Below are 16907 nucleotides of genomic sequence, written 5' to 3' on the forward strand. Positions count from 1 at the left end.
GGGCTGTTTTTGCATCAGCCGGGCCAGGCCAAGAGGCCCGTGCGGAAAACCAAACAGACTGAATTTTGTATGCCCGATGCGATCCAGGTGCGAGCCACCCAACCAAACACGCCCATAGTGAATGCTACACTCCACCCTCTGTAGCATCTCTGCCGTGTCCATTGCACGGTAGAGGAGCCGCCCTCCTCAGAGCAGAGCAGCCCATCACGTCAAAAAAAAAAAGAAAAGAAAAAACAGAGCAGCGCATGTCAAAAGAAGAAAAAGAAAAAAGAACAGAGCAGCCAGTCGCCCCTTCCCGACCCCGTGACGCTAGGGTTCCTAGCCGCCGCCGCTGCAACCGGCCTCCGGTCACCCTCCAGCCAACGACGCCGCCTGGAGCAGCGGTCCCAAGTCAGCCCAGGTACTCCTTCCTCCCTTCCCTCCCTCTTCCATCCCCTTCTTCTTCCCTGTTCCAACCGCGGCCATGGTCCAGCCGGCCGGCTATGCACGGACTTCCTTCCTCCTCCCTCTTCCTGCATCGGCTCTGGCCTGTGGGTGGCATGCACCAATCGGATCTGGGCATCCCTCTTCTCTGTAATTGCTGATTGTGTCCATGTATACACTGCAGATTGTGTCCATGGATTGCCATGTAGGAGTATTATTGTGTACTCCCTCTGTTCCCAAATATAAGTCTTTTTAGAGATTCTATACTGTGAACTACATACGGAGAAGCAAAATGAGTGAATCCAACTCTAAAACATGTCTATATACATCCGTATGTAGTTCATACCGAAATCGATAAAAAGACATATATTTTAGGAACAGATGGAGTAATATGCAACATGAAGATATAATCGTTGAGTTTGTATGTTACATCATTCCTTTTCATTCGACGGAACATAAAATTCCCGATCGGGCAAGCAGATGGAAGCCGACGCCGCCTCCTCGCTCAATCCCCCGGCGCCAGAGGAAGCCTTACAAGAGGATCCCTCGCCAGTGCGCTTCTACTCCTCCTGCGCGGCTGCCCCTGCGAGTGCGGTGATGTCTCCCGGAGCAAGGGAGGCGGCGGCGGCGATGGAGGCAGTGGAGCGAGACGCCGCCGCCATCGCCGAGAGCTACGCCTCCCTATTCGCCTCCCTCCGCATCACACTTTCCAATGTACTCGCACCAACTAGTCGTGAATTTTCCAAGTTTCCTTGCTTCTAGTACAGCAATAGTTACAGCTCGCCGAGCGCCTAATTCAGCTGCTTTGACACACGAAAAGGTTACCTCGACGTCAGCGGATAACATGGAGTGCTTGGGCGAAGTTGTAGGCCGCCTCCAGGAGTCAGGTGAGGGTGTTTCCACATGTACTAAGCTCCTGGAGTATGTGTCCTCTGCATCTGAATATCTGAAATTGTGCGTTCAAGGGTTGCGCCCTTTTGTATACTTATTATGTAATTGAGACTATATCATTTCCGTATTTTTTTTGTTAATTGACAATTGTTAGTTTGTTTTCATAGTAGAGCACAAAAATGACTCACATATTAGTCAACCATATTGCAAGTTTTATATCATTACTTTGTTTTTGCAGCACTTGAAGCGTCTTCTAGAGGGAATAAGTACATCCATTCGTGCCTGAGGTGATTACTTTGAACTAGTTTCTTTCTCTTCCGCTCTGCCGGGCGATGTGTTTCATAACTAAATTCGAGAGAGATAGTTCCCCTCTAAATTACAAATTCAGGATAAATCATATACTTATACTACTGATATTGGCTCAAAACCAAGTTGCTTTGAGGAATTCCTTTCATCATATCAAAATGTTGCAGCTCCATAGAGAAGAAAAAGCTTTTTAGACAACGGTTGTATTTTCTCTCTCTCCAAAATCATGTGCTGTTTCTATGCATCTGTATTGTTACAGTTCATTTTGTCTCTCTTGCAACTGCTTTATGGAGCATAATATGATGTATGTTGCAGGTTAAATGAGGAAATGCGAGGCTTGGAAAGCCTAAGTATGCAGCTGTATCCTTTTGTTAGTTGCTGATAACATATAATTCTGCTGCTATGTTGTCCAACTGGTGAAAGGTCATTTTAATATGATTAAGTTGCTTAGTTTCATAACATCTTTGCATTGCTTCTCTTGGAACTATGTTATATCTTAATTCCTGGAAGAAAGATCATGCGGAAGATCGTTGATTCACTAGATTTGGCTGTTGATCGGCTGCTCCACCTCCCGTAGTTCATGCATACTATCAGCAGCTTCTACAAGGTAACTACCAGTTACATGCGTTTTTGGCTCACTTGCTTTTAGTTTTTGTCTAAAATGTACAGATATGCAAGAGGAAGTGCTTCAGTGCATATTTCCAAAAAAGAAACAACAATATTTTTGAGCAAAATGACAACTTCTCATTATTCTATTACTGATTATTATTTTTCCAATATTTTGTGCGATCTAGTATCTAGAATGCATGGAGTCACTGCACATATGCATATGAGGATACCTTGTTGCCACCATTAACTTATTTGGAAAATATTGAACATTCTTAATACTCTAGAGCGGCCTCCTTGCCAAATTATACTGCATATAAGTTTTTTTTTGAAGTCATACTGTATGAACTTTAACTAAGTTTATAGAAAAAATATGAACATTTAATGTAGTCAGCAGATGGTTCTTATATGACTCATGAGTTTGACTGGGCATATGCCTTTATTAGGGATGCCTGGAGTATTTACTTTTCACATCATTAAGAGAAGTCGCTATAGCATGCAGTACTTATGGTTGCAAATTAAGTGCTGCAGGAACTTCTAATGAAATCTTTATTCACCAAGTAGCTTTCGCATTTGAAGAGGCAATCAAGTACTGTAAATCTTAAGTGGCGTGTACAAGCAACGGAGAAGTTTTCCCCTTCCTCGGCATGATGAAATTCTCCCAACCCTTGACTTTATTGCTCTTCCTTGTGTGTATTTGGGAACAATGATATGTATTTATTGAGAAATAACTATTTGCAACTCTTCCATCCTTTACCTTCTTGCATATTTGTATCTCGGGTTGTGTTTGTAGAGTGAGTCATCCAATGGACACACAAGTTTGTTTTCCTCTGTAAAAAATAAAATAAAAAAATAAACACACTTTATTTTCATAACCATTAGCTTATCTTACTTTTGTTTGCTTAATCTTGGATTCATTTTAGAGTTGAAAGATCCCCCAATGGTATTCTCCTCTCCACCCAACTCGAGCTGAGCTCTTTCTTTCTCCTCCATTTTTGAAAGCTCTAAAGCTCCATATTCTGTTGTTCCTTTCACCAATCATTTCACTCCTTTGAGAGAAAAGAGAGAGGATCACGATATACATTTGTTACTCTTGGAGTTTGGGCTCCTAGATGGTTATGTTCCGCCGGAAGCTTCCTTGCTTGTGGTGTGTTCCGGAGATGAATGTAAAGTGATTCGAGGCTCATTCGTTGTGGGTGGCTCGAGGAGAATACGGTGAGCCTTCAGTGGTGTTCCGGAGCCTTGGTTTCGGCACCACTCCAACAGAGATTTGCACTTCCCCAAGGAAGTGTGAATTTCGGGATAAAACTGCGTCATCGACTTACTTGTGGTAAATCCTTTCCCGCACATTTACATTTCTATGTATGCTTGTTCGCTTGCTAATTAGATTGTTGCCTAGCATACTTTGCTTTGAGCTTGCTTGCCATATAGTCTGTTTTCATCTAGTTGCATATCTAGCGAACCTAGTTTATCCGGAAAACTGTAAAATTGGTAATTAAGCTTAAAATTCGTAGTATCCTATTCACCCCACCCTGTAGTTAACCGTATCGATCCTTTCAAGTGTGCTCACTTCTGATTGTATTATCTTATATATGATAATCAGTTTTGAACTTTTTTTTGCCAATATTTTTAACCATTAAGCCCCCCACTGGCCGAGGTGGTTATTGATTTGTTGTTTGTTCCAAACTTTTTAAAGGATTGGCACCATTTTTAATTTGTTTTTGTACTGAATAAATCTTGAGTTGTTCATAAATGTTAATAATGAACTAGTTTCCATTTCTTCAAAATCGATGGTTGATGTCAGTGAGCATAATGACACCTTTCTCTCGTGCCGCTCCCGTGGGCGGCCCGAGAGACAAACCCTAGACGCCATCGGGTAGCTTTACCTCACCTGCTCCTTTCGCCGCCGTCGCCGCCAGTCAGTGCCGCCGGCAAAGCCCGCGCAACGTCGGCGGTTGTGGGGACATGGGTTTCTCTCGCGCAAGGTGGAGCGGCGCGGGACGCTTCTATCTAGCCGAGAGCAGGGTGTGGCAAGGCGTCGCTGGCCAAGGTGCTTAGCGGCGGAGGGACGGAGGTGCATTCGCACGATGTTGGCGCCGAGTCGCGCGACTGGTGTGGTTGCGGGGGGTCCACCGCGTCGATCTGGGCGCGACTTCGCTCCTGGCGGCACAGTGGCCCATGGCGGCCGGAGAAGCGGGCGGGTGCAATGGCCCAGGGCGGCCGAAGGAGCGGGCGTAGTGGCCATTGTAGGACGACGCAGATCTGCACGTGCGTGCAAGCGTGAGGTGGGCGCGAGGGTCGCAGAGGCCGGAGGCGATCTAGTGCACATCTCCCGGGTGGACAGCTGACGACCTTCGAGGCACGACATGAGGTGCCTGCCATGGCGGGCAGCCGAATCTGGGTCAGCCATGGCGGTCGGATCCAGCGTAGGAGCTTGAGACCGAGGTGCAACGGGTGAGGTGTTTGGGCTCGTGTGTCGTGGATGTGGTTGGCCGGGGGGGTTGGCTGGGTTGAGGGGTTGGGCAGGAGAGGATGCCGGTGAAAGCCGTACTCTGGCGGTGTCCGGAGTTGTCGATGGCGACGTGAAGGGCGCCTTTCCCTTGTTGAAGGCGCCGATGTGGCAGCCCTTGCCTTCTTTCCCAACATGCTCCAAGGGAAACACTAGATCTGGATTATCAGATCGGACGATGGCGTTATTCTAGCTTTGTTGGACGTCGCGTTCCCTCTCGAGGGCATCTTTTTGGAGATGTATCTGGTCAGTGGGACTCGTGGCTTGTGGAGTTGATCAACGACGGCTCAGATGGTTCGTTGCTTCGGTGGACGTGGGATCGACGGTTATGTTCCCGTTGGTGGTGGGCAGCAGGAGCATCCTTCACTTGCGAGGAGCGTCGGGCAAGCTATGTCTGTCAACATCGTCTGATCGGAGCGGCATAGATTCGCCTCCTTTCGGACATATCGTTCCTCCGGTGTTGTTGAGGTTGGTGGATATGCTTGTGGCAGCCCGGATCGATGCGACAGTTCTCGGTATTCATCTTGGTAGCAGCAAAGGCGCTTGGGTGACCGGCTGGGTGTGTTGTGGGGGTTTGCCCTTCCGGCGTCTTGTATGTTTTGTGGTGCTTTAGACCTAGGTTGCTAGGTGTGGCTTGCCGTTGTACAGGTTTTCGTCTGGTTTTCCTTTAACAAACCGAGCAGTTCGGGTCCTCGTACCACCATCTTCTTTACAATGGAGAGTGAAGCTGCTTATTCAAAATGAGTGCAAATAAATTAATTCTCAGTTAATTGCCTCTAGTTGTGCTGCAACATGCAAGACAAGTTACACTTTTCAGGCATGGTAAGGTTCTGATGCTCATGTTCACAATAAAACATTGCATCTCAGCAGATGTGTAAACTCATTAACTCTTTTCTTTTTTGAGGGAAAATTCGTTGAACTTAACATAGAAGAATGTTCACATGCAGAGAATCTCAAAAGCTTCAGTTTCATAATTGCAGTGTAATGCTCTTATAACCATCACAGTGAACTGGCTTTGAGGGCAACAAGCTTGACTCAGTTGCACAAACTCTTATGGATACAAACATATTATAAACAACTTGTACTGTATAACTTAAAGTCTGAATCTCCTAATTTTTTACCAGGAAATTATCAACTCGGCTTATTTTACTCTCTTACATGGTACAACAATACATAGTATTACTTAATGAAATGCTATTATACAACAGTATTCTGACAGTAGTAAACAGATACAAAGAAGTGTAACATGACATTGGTAGCTCATGTCCAAGGACCTCTACAACAATGAGTCCGTCTTTGCAGGTAGCCTCCTGAAGAAGTTTACTGGCGCTGCGGGCACCTTGTGGCGAAACCGCGGGTGTCTCATCCAGAAGAAGCCAAGGCAGAGCGCAATCACTTGAAATGGTGTAATATACAGTATGATTGCAGTGAACAGGCAAAATAATAGGAACATAGCTGTTGCTCTTGGGTCCCTCCAGCTCAGCAGTGACTGCAATCTCTCACCCTGAGTTGCAATGTCCCCAACAACTGTCTGTATCCTCCCAGCAACGTGCCGTAGCCTGTCATACCTCATCCTAATCAGGTCAGGGCTCTTGGAGGTTGGGAACGTGTCAAATTCCTCATCAAGCTCGTCTGGATGAGCAACATCCGCATAAGATATCCTTGTGTTCATATGTGGTGGGACACGTGGCCGGAACCGATAATTCCACAACCCAATCAAGAACATGTAGAGGAAGATCGTCGGAAGGATAAGGTCTGGGTAGAAGACGAGCATGATGAAGAGTACATGCACCAAGACTGTGGTGACTGGGTTTTTCCACTGGCAAACGTCGCCAAACCACTTCCCTGCAGCAATGAATCCAGAGAAGACTTGCATCAGACGGAAGAAATTTGCTTTGCTTCGTCGCATGCTCCATAGGTGAGAGCGTGCGTCTGACATGAACTCAACAACTTCCCTGCGAACTGGTGGCTCCATGCGCCCAAGGCGCTGTGCAACGAGCTGCACAGCCTGGTGGCGTAGCATTTCCTGCTGGACTATTGACAGTGGCTGGGCGTAGTGCATCTTGGGCAAGAGAGGCCTTGAGTATGTAAGGAACACATTGAGGAGGGATGTGACTGAGAACCTGATAGCAAGGTGGATTTCACCCATCTTTTTAACTCCCGATGGGTGGAGGACAAGCAGTGGATATGTGTGCGTGTACACCCGCCTAGTTTCAAGGGTTGATATCCTGATTCGGACTTTCCCAATGGGTTTATCCATATGGCTGGGGGAATTGCTGCTGTGGCTATGACTCTGGTTGTGGCTGTGGCTGTGATTGTTGTTGTCTCCTCCTATGTGGCAGTTGTCAAACAGACCAATGGTGAGTACTGTTCCATGGTCAAAGACATCCCATGTATACTGCTCATTGAACCGAGGGTTCAAGTTATCAACAATTGTGCGTGTCCGCACCCATTTATGACCATACTTGGCAACACAATATGGATCACATGACCCCCTTTCTTGCCTGGTCTTTGTTGGGTTGAGGCCATTTGCACTTAGAATGCCAACTTCAAGCAACCCAATTGGTGGCTTCCACAACTGCTTCATTGTTGGCCGGAGATCGCTACAATACTGTGTTGACTCATCAAGCACATGATAACCACCTTCAAGGCAAATACGAAGGCTTACCTTTGCGTAGAATTTGTCTTCCTTTAGCTGGTTCACGTCAATCAGTCCTGGCCTTCTGAGATCGAACCACAATGGACGTACTACTGCCTTGTGATCAGCCCGCTTTTGAATCCTCGCGAGAGGTATCATAGCTTCACCAATCACCTCATCTTTATTCTGTGCAACACGATTTTCTATTTGTATGATCAAGTCATCCTCAAAAGGCTCTGCTGCGACAAACATCATTTCTTCATTCCACATGAAGTTCTTGGTTGGTGAGCGAACTTGCCTTGTCTTCAGCAGTTGGTGACCCAGCCTCACCTTTACAAACACATCAGGTATGTGGTGGTGTTCCATTGTGAATATATCCTGTGCCTCAATTACATTGACCCTGACATACCACATTCTTGGTGTAGGGTAGACCTTTCCACGGATATAGTTGTGAAGATGGGAATCTATCGGTGTTGATCCTGCATGGATGGCACTTGGGAAGCATTCGTCTGCTTGGGTCCCGTACCAGACTGCAAGCATCAACTCCCCTCTGTCCCTCATCCCATCCTTGCCCATAAGGCGATACCACTCTGGCGCCAATGGGCTGTCAGGAGGGACCCTTATAGGTACCTCATTCAGGTCAAGCATCACCCGACCGACATAGTCATCCCGAAGGATGTCCTTGTCCTTGACAACAACTTCAAGTGTCGATGACTGCACTACTTCTTTAGGGAAGGCAAACACCTCATCCCACTCAGGCCTCTGGTTCTTCTCAAAGAACTTTGTTTTCATTTTGTAGTTGCCAAGGTGTACCTCAACATAAGGGTCAAGACTTCCAGTGAGGTCCATGTGGGGCAGCTCACGGGCCTTGACGACACGTACAAAGAGGATTTGCATCTTCTCCACAAGGTCATATGCCCCAGCCTTCTCACCAGGCATCACCCGCCCATGAATAATACGCCCACCACCAAGTGTTGGGCTCGTCTCCTTGAGCTGAAAGTCTACAGGCTGCTGTGGACCTGCGGAATACATCCTTGCTACTTGAGGGGCTTCAGTTTTCATCCCTGCAGCAGAGTAGCTTCTCTGTTGCTGATCTCCATATGAACCCTGGCCTTGTGCGTAGTACTGCTGTCCGGCCATGGGTGGTGGACGCTGTTGCTGTTGCTGTTGCTGTTCCCGTGGCAAGTGTTGGAATTGTCTCACTTGATTTGTCCTGGGGTCTTGGAAAGGATTTGGAATAGCATTGGCGACTGCCTGCTCTTGGGCAGTGGTGGGTGTGCTTGCGAAATCAAAATCCTGACCTGGAGCAGACACCCTCACAGACGGATCATCTGTAAGGAAAACTCTGAGGCCGAGCTCACCACTAGCACGCGATAAGATGGTGCGCTTCTCCAGGGGGTAATGTAGGGGCGCAGCATCAGCTTGGCTGACAAAGGATGTGCCAAAGATGCGAACCTTGCCGAGGCAAGTCTTGTTGTTGCTGACGCGGTTTGCATGGTACACATAGGCCTGAAGCTCTTTCTCTAGGAGGCGAGATGGATCTGATATGTTGAAGAAGAACTGCTCGTTCCAGACAGGGTTGATGTCGCTATCTTTGATGGCCGTGCGGAACTTCTGGCCATCAAATTCAAGCTCTACAAAGGCATTGGCTGTGCCCTGCTCTTTAGGGAGGAGGCCATGAGCACTGACAACCTCAACGCCAAGCTTTAGACTGTTCATGATGGCCTGCCGCCACTGATATTCTGAAAGTAAATAGAAATGTGTCAGTGCAAAACTTGGGTAGATCATAACTGCTACTTCCTCCGTTCCTAAATATAAGTCTTTTGAGAGATTGCATTACGGGCTACATATGGATGTATATAGACATATTTTGAAGTGTAAATTCACTCATTTTGCTTTATATGTAGTCCGTACTGAAATCTCTAGAAGGATTTATATTTAAGAAGGAACCGAGGGAGCAGTTGGTTAACTGTTGTAGGTTGCAGCATGGGAGAAAATGTACATGGGAATAAGGAAGAAAGTTGTGCAAGCTGCAAGTAGTTGGTTGGAGAAATATTTTGTTTTCTTGTGTGCGCCGACAAGTTTTTTTTTTTGCTTCGCCCATCTACCAAGGAATCATCTGTGGTACTAGTAGGAATCCACGGAATCATATAAGAGTATCAGGTAGAGTATTCAGTACTAAAAGTTGCACTACCTGGTCTCGCCAAAAAATACTTTGTCCCGAGGAATCGAATGGAATCGAATCAAATCAAATATTGGTACTAGCAGGAATCCGTGGCCTGTTTGAAGATATGAGGCACTGAAAGTTGAAAAGGAAATATTCGTGGTGATGCCCATGAATACTTTTGGCCAAGGAATCAAAGATTGGTATCATGAAATCTGCTCTAAAAGTTTACTAGAAAGCGTTGACAACAACAGAAAGCATAAACAAGCAAAGTGTTTCTGATTTCTGCAGATCCTGTATTGTGCGTGATTGGTGTGTTGTATTGTGCTCCAAGTCTTTGAGGATTATTAGCTTGTACTCCCTCCATACCATAATATATGATGTTTTATCAGTTTAATTTAAGCTGCTAAAACGTTATATACTCCTTGATATAGAGGAAGTAGTAACTGGGGCAATCATTTACCCACCAAGTGTTCCTTTCCCATGCAATGCAAAAAATGATCTTGACATGTGAGGAGGTAGACCTAATCACATATTTTTAAATTTAAAAGAATCCAGGCAATTGCATGGATAAGAATAATGCGGTGATACAAGCAAGGTGTGGCCATGAGCAGCAATTGGTGCTAGACCAGACATGTGTGCCGGGATAGCGAGAGGCCACCGGCCGCTTCCTTTCCGATTGAGACGTCCACTGCAACCACACATAATTGCAAATGAACAGCACCAAAAGAAAAAAGGGGTGTGCATACTTGGAACGCGTTAGAACCTAAGTTTTAGAACCCAACTTTTTTTTTTTTTAAAAAAGGCACAAGGTTTGTTTTCTTGAGAGGCGCAAACTCAGCAAGAATAGGCGCTACCCGCAAAAAAAGAAGAAGATATAAGCAAGAATAGGTGCTGGTATGGTATGGTACCAAGGCAAAAATGAAGCGGCACGGGTCACACGTCAGGAAAGTAGCATCTGAATTATTCAATGGAACACTTATGGGATGTGGATACATCATGGACCAAAAGGTTGGCAGGTGATGGGGCTATGAGATATGGCCATTGAGCTTGGGGAAGAAGTTCTCCATGATGTAGAGTCCAAAAGATATCAGAATCATCAGGCAATAAATACCAAGGAATACATTGGTATCACCGGAGAATTCGGCAACTTCATTAAACAGATCATTAATTGCTAAGCCGTACTACAAGCAGCATGCTAGACAAGGGAGTATACTAGTAGTAGATCTCGATTGAGAAGAAGAAAAAATGTACTGTACGTAGCTTTTTCAAGGGCCCCAAATTGCAACAAGAACTTGGGCTCCCTTTTTCACTTAGAGTTCGTATGGTTTCCCCAGGAGAGCGTGTTTATAGTGTTCGAATTTCACAAGAACATCTATAGGACTATATATACTAGTAACAAATAGGGAGCAAAACTGTTGCGATGGTAACTCTGCAACCCACCCAGATGGGTTTCTGAGAAGCCGATTTCTCATCCCTAGACAAGCATGGCTCACACAATAAGAGTAGAAAACGGGGCTCAAGTTTTGGATCCAGGCAGGCACGGCGACCAGAATTTCATTAGCAGTCAAACTTGAGCAAAACCAATAGAAGAAAGAGGGAAGACGAGAAGAGAGCGGACTAAGCTTGAGCTATCTATCGTTTCATCATCGGCGAAGACGGTAGAGGAAGCTGAGAGAGACAAAGCTTTGCGAATTAAAAGACGGAGCAAGTAGTGACCTTGATGTTGTTCAGGGAGGCAGCATGCGGCTCGATGACGATCGGCCTTGATTTCAGGAACGAGAGGGATTATCCAGCCTGCTCGCTCGCTACGGGGACAGCGGGCAAACTTGTCAACACAGAGAGAGGGAGGGGGAGGGGGAGGGGGTCGAGTTGTTGAGGGGGTGCGAGGAACACATTGTTTGGCTGTGGTGGTGGTGATGGTGCTTGTTGTGGCCTGCTGGTGCTGGGTAGCGTGGTTGTTGGGTGCGGTTGCCGTGTTGGATTAGCGGACGTTTTTAATCGGGGTGGGAAGAAACGGGAGGAAGCGGAGCGTACGTGTGAACTGTCAAAGACAGGCTGATAGCAAAAGGCCAACACACGCATAGCTTGTACGTACCTTGCCTTTCTCCGCGACTCCTCATCGTCATCATTCATTCACGGCGACCGCGCTAAGACGACCACTGTCTAGAATCACGCAGTCGTCGTCTTCAACGCCACCGGGCATGCCCTTCGGCCGCGGTGGCGCCTCCGCCTGGCCGCCGGGGACAACAAGGCCTCCTCCTGACAGCCACTGGGACAGAGTACTCCGTCTCGGCCGTTCTCATCTCCATGTCCCACGATGTCAGTCCAACCATAGAAGAACACGAGCACAGGTCCTCCTCCTGAGCGTCAAAACGCAGCTCCTCCTGGCCGCGCGGGGGCAGGTCCTTCTCCTGACAATAAAAGAAACGCAGCTCCCCGGCCACTCCGGAAGAGCCCGCGGCGACACCGTCCTCCCAAGTCGAGCACAGATCGTCCGGCCTGTTGCCGAGGATTCCAGCAGACGAACGCCCCCGAGGAGCCAGGAAAACGTCAGGAAGGTGTTAAACGTGAGATGGGCTAGACTTCATAAGATAATAGGTGTTGAAAAGTTTAGTCCAACCTTATTACTAATAGAGAAGGAATCGGACCTCTTTAGAGCATCTTCAATAGATGGTCCAAATGTAAAAGTAACTAACTTTTGAACCGTTTCAGGTCAAAAACGCAGCTTCAACACACGATCTATATGTAAAAAAAATTGGACCGCGGCCTCCTCGTGATGTAAAATGCAACACCTCACAGTGCAAATTTACATCACGAGATGCATTTGGTCCAAAACCAGCCGCCGCCCGCAAACGTCCAACCTCCACTTCATTTCCTTTCCCGCCCGTCCGCCGCCGCCCGCGAACGCCCAACCGCCACTTCATTTCCTTTCCCGCCCGTCCGCCGTCGCCCGCGAACGCCCAACCGCCACTTCATTTCATAACATTTTGTTGGAAAATGTTATGAATTCGGAGGTCTGTTCCGTCTTTCCCTTTGAAGATTTTTGTAATAAAGCCATGAGCAATATTAATTCGAGTGTTAATGAATTTGAAGTTTGGCATTCACGTCGTCATCACATTAGTTTCGTTGTTATGTCGCGGCTAGCAAAACTAAATTTAATCCCAAGTTTCACTGTAGCCAAAGGTTCAAAGTACCATTCGTTTGTGCAAGCAAAGCAACCTCGCAAGCCTCACAAGGTTGCGGAGGAGAGACACTTGGTGACATTAGAACTCATACATTCTGATCTCTGTGAGATGAATGGTGTGTTGACTAAAGGTGGAAAGAAATATTTCATGACATTGTTAGATGATTCCACTAGATATTGCTATGTGTATCTGTTAAATACTAAAGATGATGCTCTACACTATTTTAAAATCTATAAGGCAGAAGTTGATAACCAACTTGAAAAGAAAATTAAATGAGTCGCCACAAGTCTCTGTTCCATCGTGTGCCCATCTGGAGCCCTGTTCCGGTGCCCTACCGGAGGGGGGAGCAATCATGGAGGGCCTCTACATCATCCTTGCTTCTCCCATAGTGATGTGCGAGTAGTTCATCACAGACCTATGGCCCGTAGTTAGTACCTAGATGGCTCTCTCTCTCTCTCTACCTCTCTCTCTCCCTCTCTCTCTCTCTCCCTCTCTCTCTCTCTCCCTCTCTCTCTCCCTCTCTCTCTCTCTCTCTTGATCTTCAATACAATGATCATCATATCTTCGCTTTGATCTATCCAATGTAATTATTTTGTGCGGTGCGTTTGTTGGGATTCGATCAATTTTGGGTTTATATTTAGATTATTCATGATAAATATTCGAGTCTTCTTTGAATTCTAAATATGATTCTTGTGTGCATGATTATCATAGCTTCGTAAATCTCTCCGATCTATTGATTTGCTTTTGCCAAGTCGATTGATCTTTCTTCAGTGAGAGGGGTGCGTTGTAGCAGGTTCAATCTGACAGATTTCTATCCTAGTGGTACAAAGGGACAAGATACATCTTTGTATTGTTGCCACTAAGGATAAAACGATGGGGTTAGTTCATATTGATTGAATTCTCTTTGTCTACATCATGTCATCGTTCTCCAAGCATTACTCTGTTTTACTTAATACTCTAGATGCATGCTGGATAGCGGTTAATGGATGGAGTAATAGTAATAGGTGCAGGATGGAGCTGACCTATTTGCTTATGGACATGATGCCTATATACACATGATCATTGCTGTGAATATCACATAACTATGTGATTTTCTATCAATAGCCCAACAATAATTTGTTTACCCACCGTATGCTTACTTTCATGAGAGATGCCACTAGGGAAAACTATACCCCCCATGTCTATTCACTTATAAGTTTACAAATGCTACAATGGCTCATTGTTATTATTTACTTTTATTTATTTTTCAATTTACAATTATCTACTACCAACCACACTACTTACAAGCTTGCAAATAACGAGTCCAAGGGGATTGACAACCCGCTTTCCCGTGTTGGGTGCAAGTATTTCCTCTTTTGTGTGTAGCCCTTAAAGACGGGGTTGGTTGTTATTCCTATTGGTTCGATAAACCTTGGTTCTCTACTGAGGGAAATACTTACCTATATTGTGCTGCATCACCGTTCCTCTTCATGAAAAACCTAACACAGATCGCAAGTATCATGTGGCTCTCTACATGATGCAGCAAGTTGATGGAGTATCCACGGATCATATTGTCATTTCTAGATTTGGGCATCGAAGTGTGCCTCAATATGGTGTTGGAGGTAGTAAGTCCAACTTGTAGAAAGTAGATAGATCCAAGCTTGTGGGTCTTCAGGTATGCCTTGGGAATGGGATTGTACATATTTTCCATGGAGTTGTGATTCATCTTGGCTTCAGAGTACACATCCATATCACCTTCTTGCACCTTTTGGCCTCTTAAGATGGTAGCCCACTCATCAACAATTGACTGGTATCTGGTGCCTTCAGTTATCCATGCTGGAATTTTATCTATTTTGGGCCAGCCCAATAATAATTTCAGAAATTCCTAATAAATCCTAGAGGCCCACGCAACCCATTCGTGCAAGGCAAGAGGTGGAAAAGTTTAGTCCCACATTGCTAGTTTAGTGGGAGTTGGACCTCCTTATAAGGGAGGATGTTCCCACACATGAATGAGCTTGAGAACAAGAGATACATACACGTGCGCTCCTCCTCCTCCGCCGCCCGCCTTGCCTCGTCACGTTGCGCCGCGCCGCGGGTTGCGGGAGTGAGCCGAACTAAATTTTTGCCACGCACGACTGGTATACGAAAGGTCACTCGAAAGCCAAACGTTTTTGCAACTCATGGAGATTGAACACGAATGTTGCACCTTTCGGCTGTTGTCTGTTTGTTTTGTCTCCCTCATTCTCTTCGGCTCCCGTTGTTGGCCTCTCGCCTCCTTCTCTTGCGCCTATAAAAGGGAGGTAGCTCCTCTCCAGATAGATGCATCAGAACTTCTTCTCCCCACTGGTTCCAATCTGTGTGCTGCTGCTACGTTCTTCCCCATCCCGGCTTGTGCCGTGCATCGTAAGTCGGGACAGTAAGCCTCCGAAACCCCGTCTCTTCGAGCCTTGTACGGGAAAAGGGCAATAAGGTTTTTGGGGAGCTCTCAACGCGACTCCGGCTTTCATCACGGACACCGATGGCCACTTCCGAGACGACGACTTCTTCCCCGACGTCGACCACCTCTTCGGTAACATGGCTAATGACAACACCAACACCAACCCTGCTGCTGTTGCTCCAACTCAATACGTGCTCGTGTTCTTTTTGTTTGAGTTCCTGCCGCAACTTCTTGTTTTATTTTCTCTTGTAGATATGTACTGTTTCTACTCATCTTTTCAGATGCCTTCTTGCATATATAGAACGGCTCTATACATGTTCTCTTCTAGATCACATGTGCATATGCTTTATGCTGTCTCATCTTTATATTACATGACTTCTTTCATCTCTATTGTGATAGTCATGTTTTATTTACCTTTACTGTTAATAAAATCCTATGGTAAATTGCTCATATTTCCAACAATCCAAAACCTTATGATAGGCAATTTATCCCGAGTGGTTTTGCTGCTTCCATGAGACCTCCCATGTTTGAGGGTATCCACTATAAGAGGTGGCGCATGAGAGCCGTTCTATGGTTTCAAACCATGAGCTGCTATGACGCCACTCTTGGCAAACCTGAAGGAGATTATGATGCTCCACACGAACAAGCTTTTCAGAAAATGGATACCTTGTTTAAGGCTGCTCTCTTAAGTGTTCTTGGTGAGAACACAGTTGATGCTTATGCGTCAATTGATAATGGAAAAGATATGTGGGATGCACTCGAGGCCATGTTTGGGGTCTCGGATGCTGGCACTGAGATGTACATCATGGAACAATTCTATGACTACATGATGACTGAAGAGCGCTCCGTGGTTGAGCAAGCTCACGAAATACAGTCATTTGCAAGAGAACTTGAGCACTTCAATTGCACGCTACCAGACAAGTTTGTTGCCGGAGGCATCATCACTAAACTTCCTCCTTCGTGGAGGAACTTTTCTACCTTACTGAAGCATATGAGGAAGGAATTTTCCGTTTCAGATCTCATTGGTACTCTTGATGTGGAAGAAAAGGCGAGAGCAAAAGACACACGTGCTCGAGGTATTGAGGGAGGATCTAGTGCCAATCTGGTACAGAAGAAAAACTTCCAGCCCCACAATTTCAAGAACAAGGGCAAGTTTGATGTTAAGGGAAAGTTTGATGGGAAGAATAAGGCTTCACAGCACAATGATACGTCTCAAACGTATCTATAATTTTTGATGGTTTCACGCTGTTATCTTGCCTTCTTTGTATGTTTTATGTACCTTTTTATATCTTTTTGGGACAACTTATTAATTTAGTGCCAAGTGCCAGTTCCTGTTTTTTCCGTGTTTTTGACTCTTTTCAGATCTGATTTTGGAACGGAGTCTAAACGGAAGAAAAACCCCGAAATGATTTTTTCCCGAAAGGAAGAAGTCCAGGGGGCTTTTGGGCCAAGCCAGGTGGGCTCCAGGGAGCCCACAAGACCCCACTCCGCCACCAGGGGGAGGCGGCGGTGGGCAAGCTTGTGGCCTCCCTGGCCGCCCCCTGACCTAGGTCTTTGGCCTATAAATTCCCAAATATTCCGCAAAAAATCAGGGGAGCCTCGTAATTACTTTTCCGCCGCCGCAAGCTTCCGTTTCCGCGAGATCTCATCTAGAGACCCTTCCCGGCACCCTACCGGAGGGGACTTTGGAGTTGGAGGGCTTCATCATCATCATCATCGCCCCTCCAATGACTCGTGAGTAGTTCACTTCAGACCTACGGGTCCGT

The 16907-nt window shown here is 46.2% G+C and overlaps 2 protein-coding genes across 10 annotated transcripts; one reads left to right on the plus strand and one right to left on the minus strand.

Annotated features, from left to right (window-relative positions):
• The first annotated feature begins 231 nt into the window (after positions 1–231).
• LOC123449709 lies at positions 232–3101 on the plus strand. 8 transcript variants are annotated; one of them, XR_006632040.1, is made up of 7 exons: positions 232–400; positions 904–1137; positions 1244–1310; positions 1553–1601; positions 1936–1980; positions 2135–2227; positions 2750–3101. XR_006632040.1 is itself a non-coding variant. In XM_045127022.1 (7 exons), the coding sequence occupies exons 2-6, from the start codon at positions 904–906 to the stop codon at positions 2195–2197; spliced, it is 462 nt and encodes a 153-aa protein (XP_044982957.1). In that variant the 5' UTR covers positions 240–400; the 3' UTR covers positions 2198–2227; positions 2750–2973. The 8 variants fall into 8 exon arrangements, 4 of the variants coding, with proteins under 4 accessions (XP_044982957.1, XP_044982958.1, XP_044982956.1 ...); XR_006632041.1 differs by having other exon boundaries at positions 2791–3101; XR_006632042.1 differs by having other exon boundaries at positions 2673–2840.
• Positions 3102–5806: 2705 nt separating this feature from the next.
• Positions 5807–11506, minus strand: LOC123449708 (FT-interacting protein 3-like). Of its 2 annotated transcripts, XM_045127019.1 has the most exons (3): positions 11257–11274; positions 9568–9672; positions 5807–9115 (listed from the first exon to the last, which is right to left on the minus strand). In XM_045127019.1, the coding sequence occupies exon 3, from the start codon at positions 9090–9092 to the stop codon at positions 6012–6014; it is 3081 nt and encodes a 1026-aa protein (XP_044982954.1). In that variant the 5' UTR covers positions 9093–9115; positions 9568–9672; positions 11257–11274; the 3' UTR covers positions 5807–6011. The 2 variants fall into 2 exon arrangements, with proteins under 2 accessions (XP_044982954.1, XP_044982953.1); XM_045127018.1 differs by lacking the exon at positions 9568–9672 and having other exon boundaries at positions 11257–11506.
• Positions 11507–16907: the final 5401 nt, after the last annotated feature.

The sequence above is a fragment of the Hordeum vulgare genome, chromosome 4H (genome assembly GCF_904849725.1).
Source record: "Hordeum vulgare subsp. vulgare chromosome 4H, MorexV3_pseudomolecules_assembly, whole genome shotgun sequence".
NCBI classification, from domain to species: Eukaryota; Viridiplantae; Streptophyta; class Magnoliopsida; order Poales; family Poaceae; genus Hordeum; species Hordeum vulgare.

What these genes read in the sequence shown, in the direction of transcription:
- LOC123449708 (XM_045127018.1), bottom strand. Translation starts at nt 9,092, where the DNA reads ATGAACAGTCTAAAGCTTGGCGTTGAGGTTGTCAGTGCTCATGGCCTC.
- LOC123449709 (XM_045127022.1), top strand. Translation starts at nt 904, where the DNA reads ATGGAAGCCGACGCCGCCTCCTCGCTCAATCCCCCGGCGCCAGAGGAA. An exon ending in TCCGCATCACACTTTCCAAT is followed by an intron (nt 1,138 to 1,243) that starts GTACTCGCACCA and finishes ACACACGAAAAG; the next exon opens with GTTACCTCGACGTCAGCGGA. An exon ending in AGGCCGCCTCCAGGAGTCAG is followed by an intron (nt 1,311 to 1,552) that starts GTGAGGGTGTTT and finishes TTGTTTTTGCAG; the next exon opens with CACTTGAAGCGTCTTCTAGA.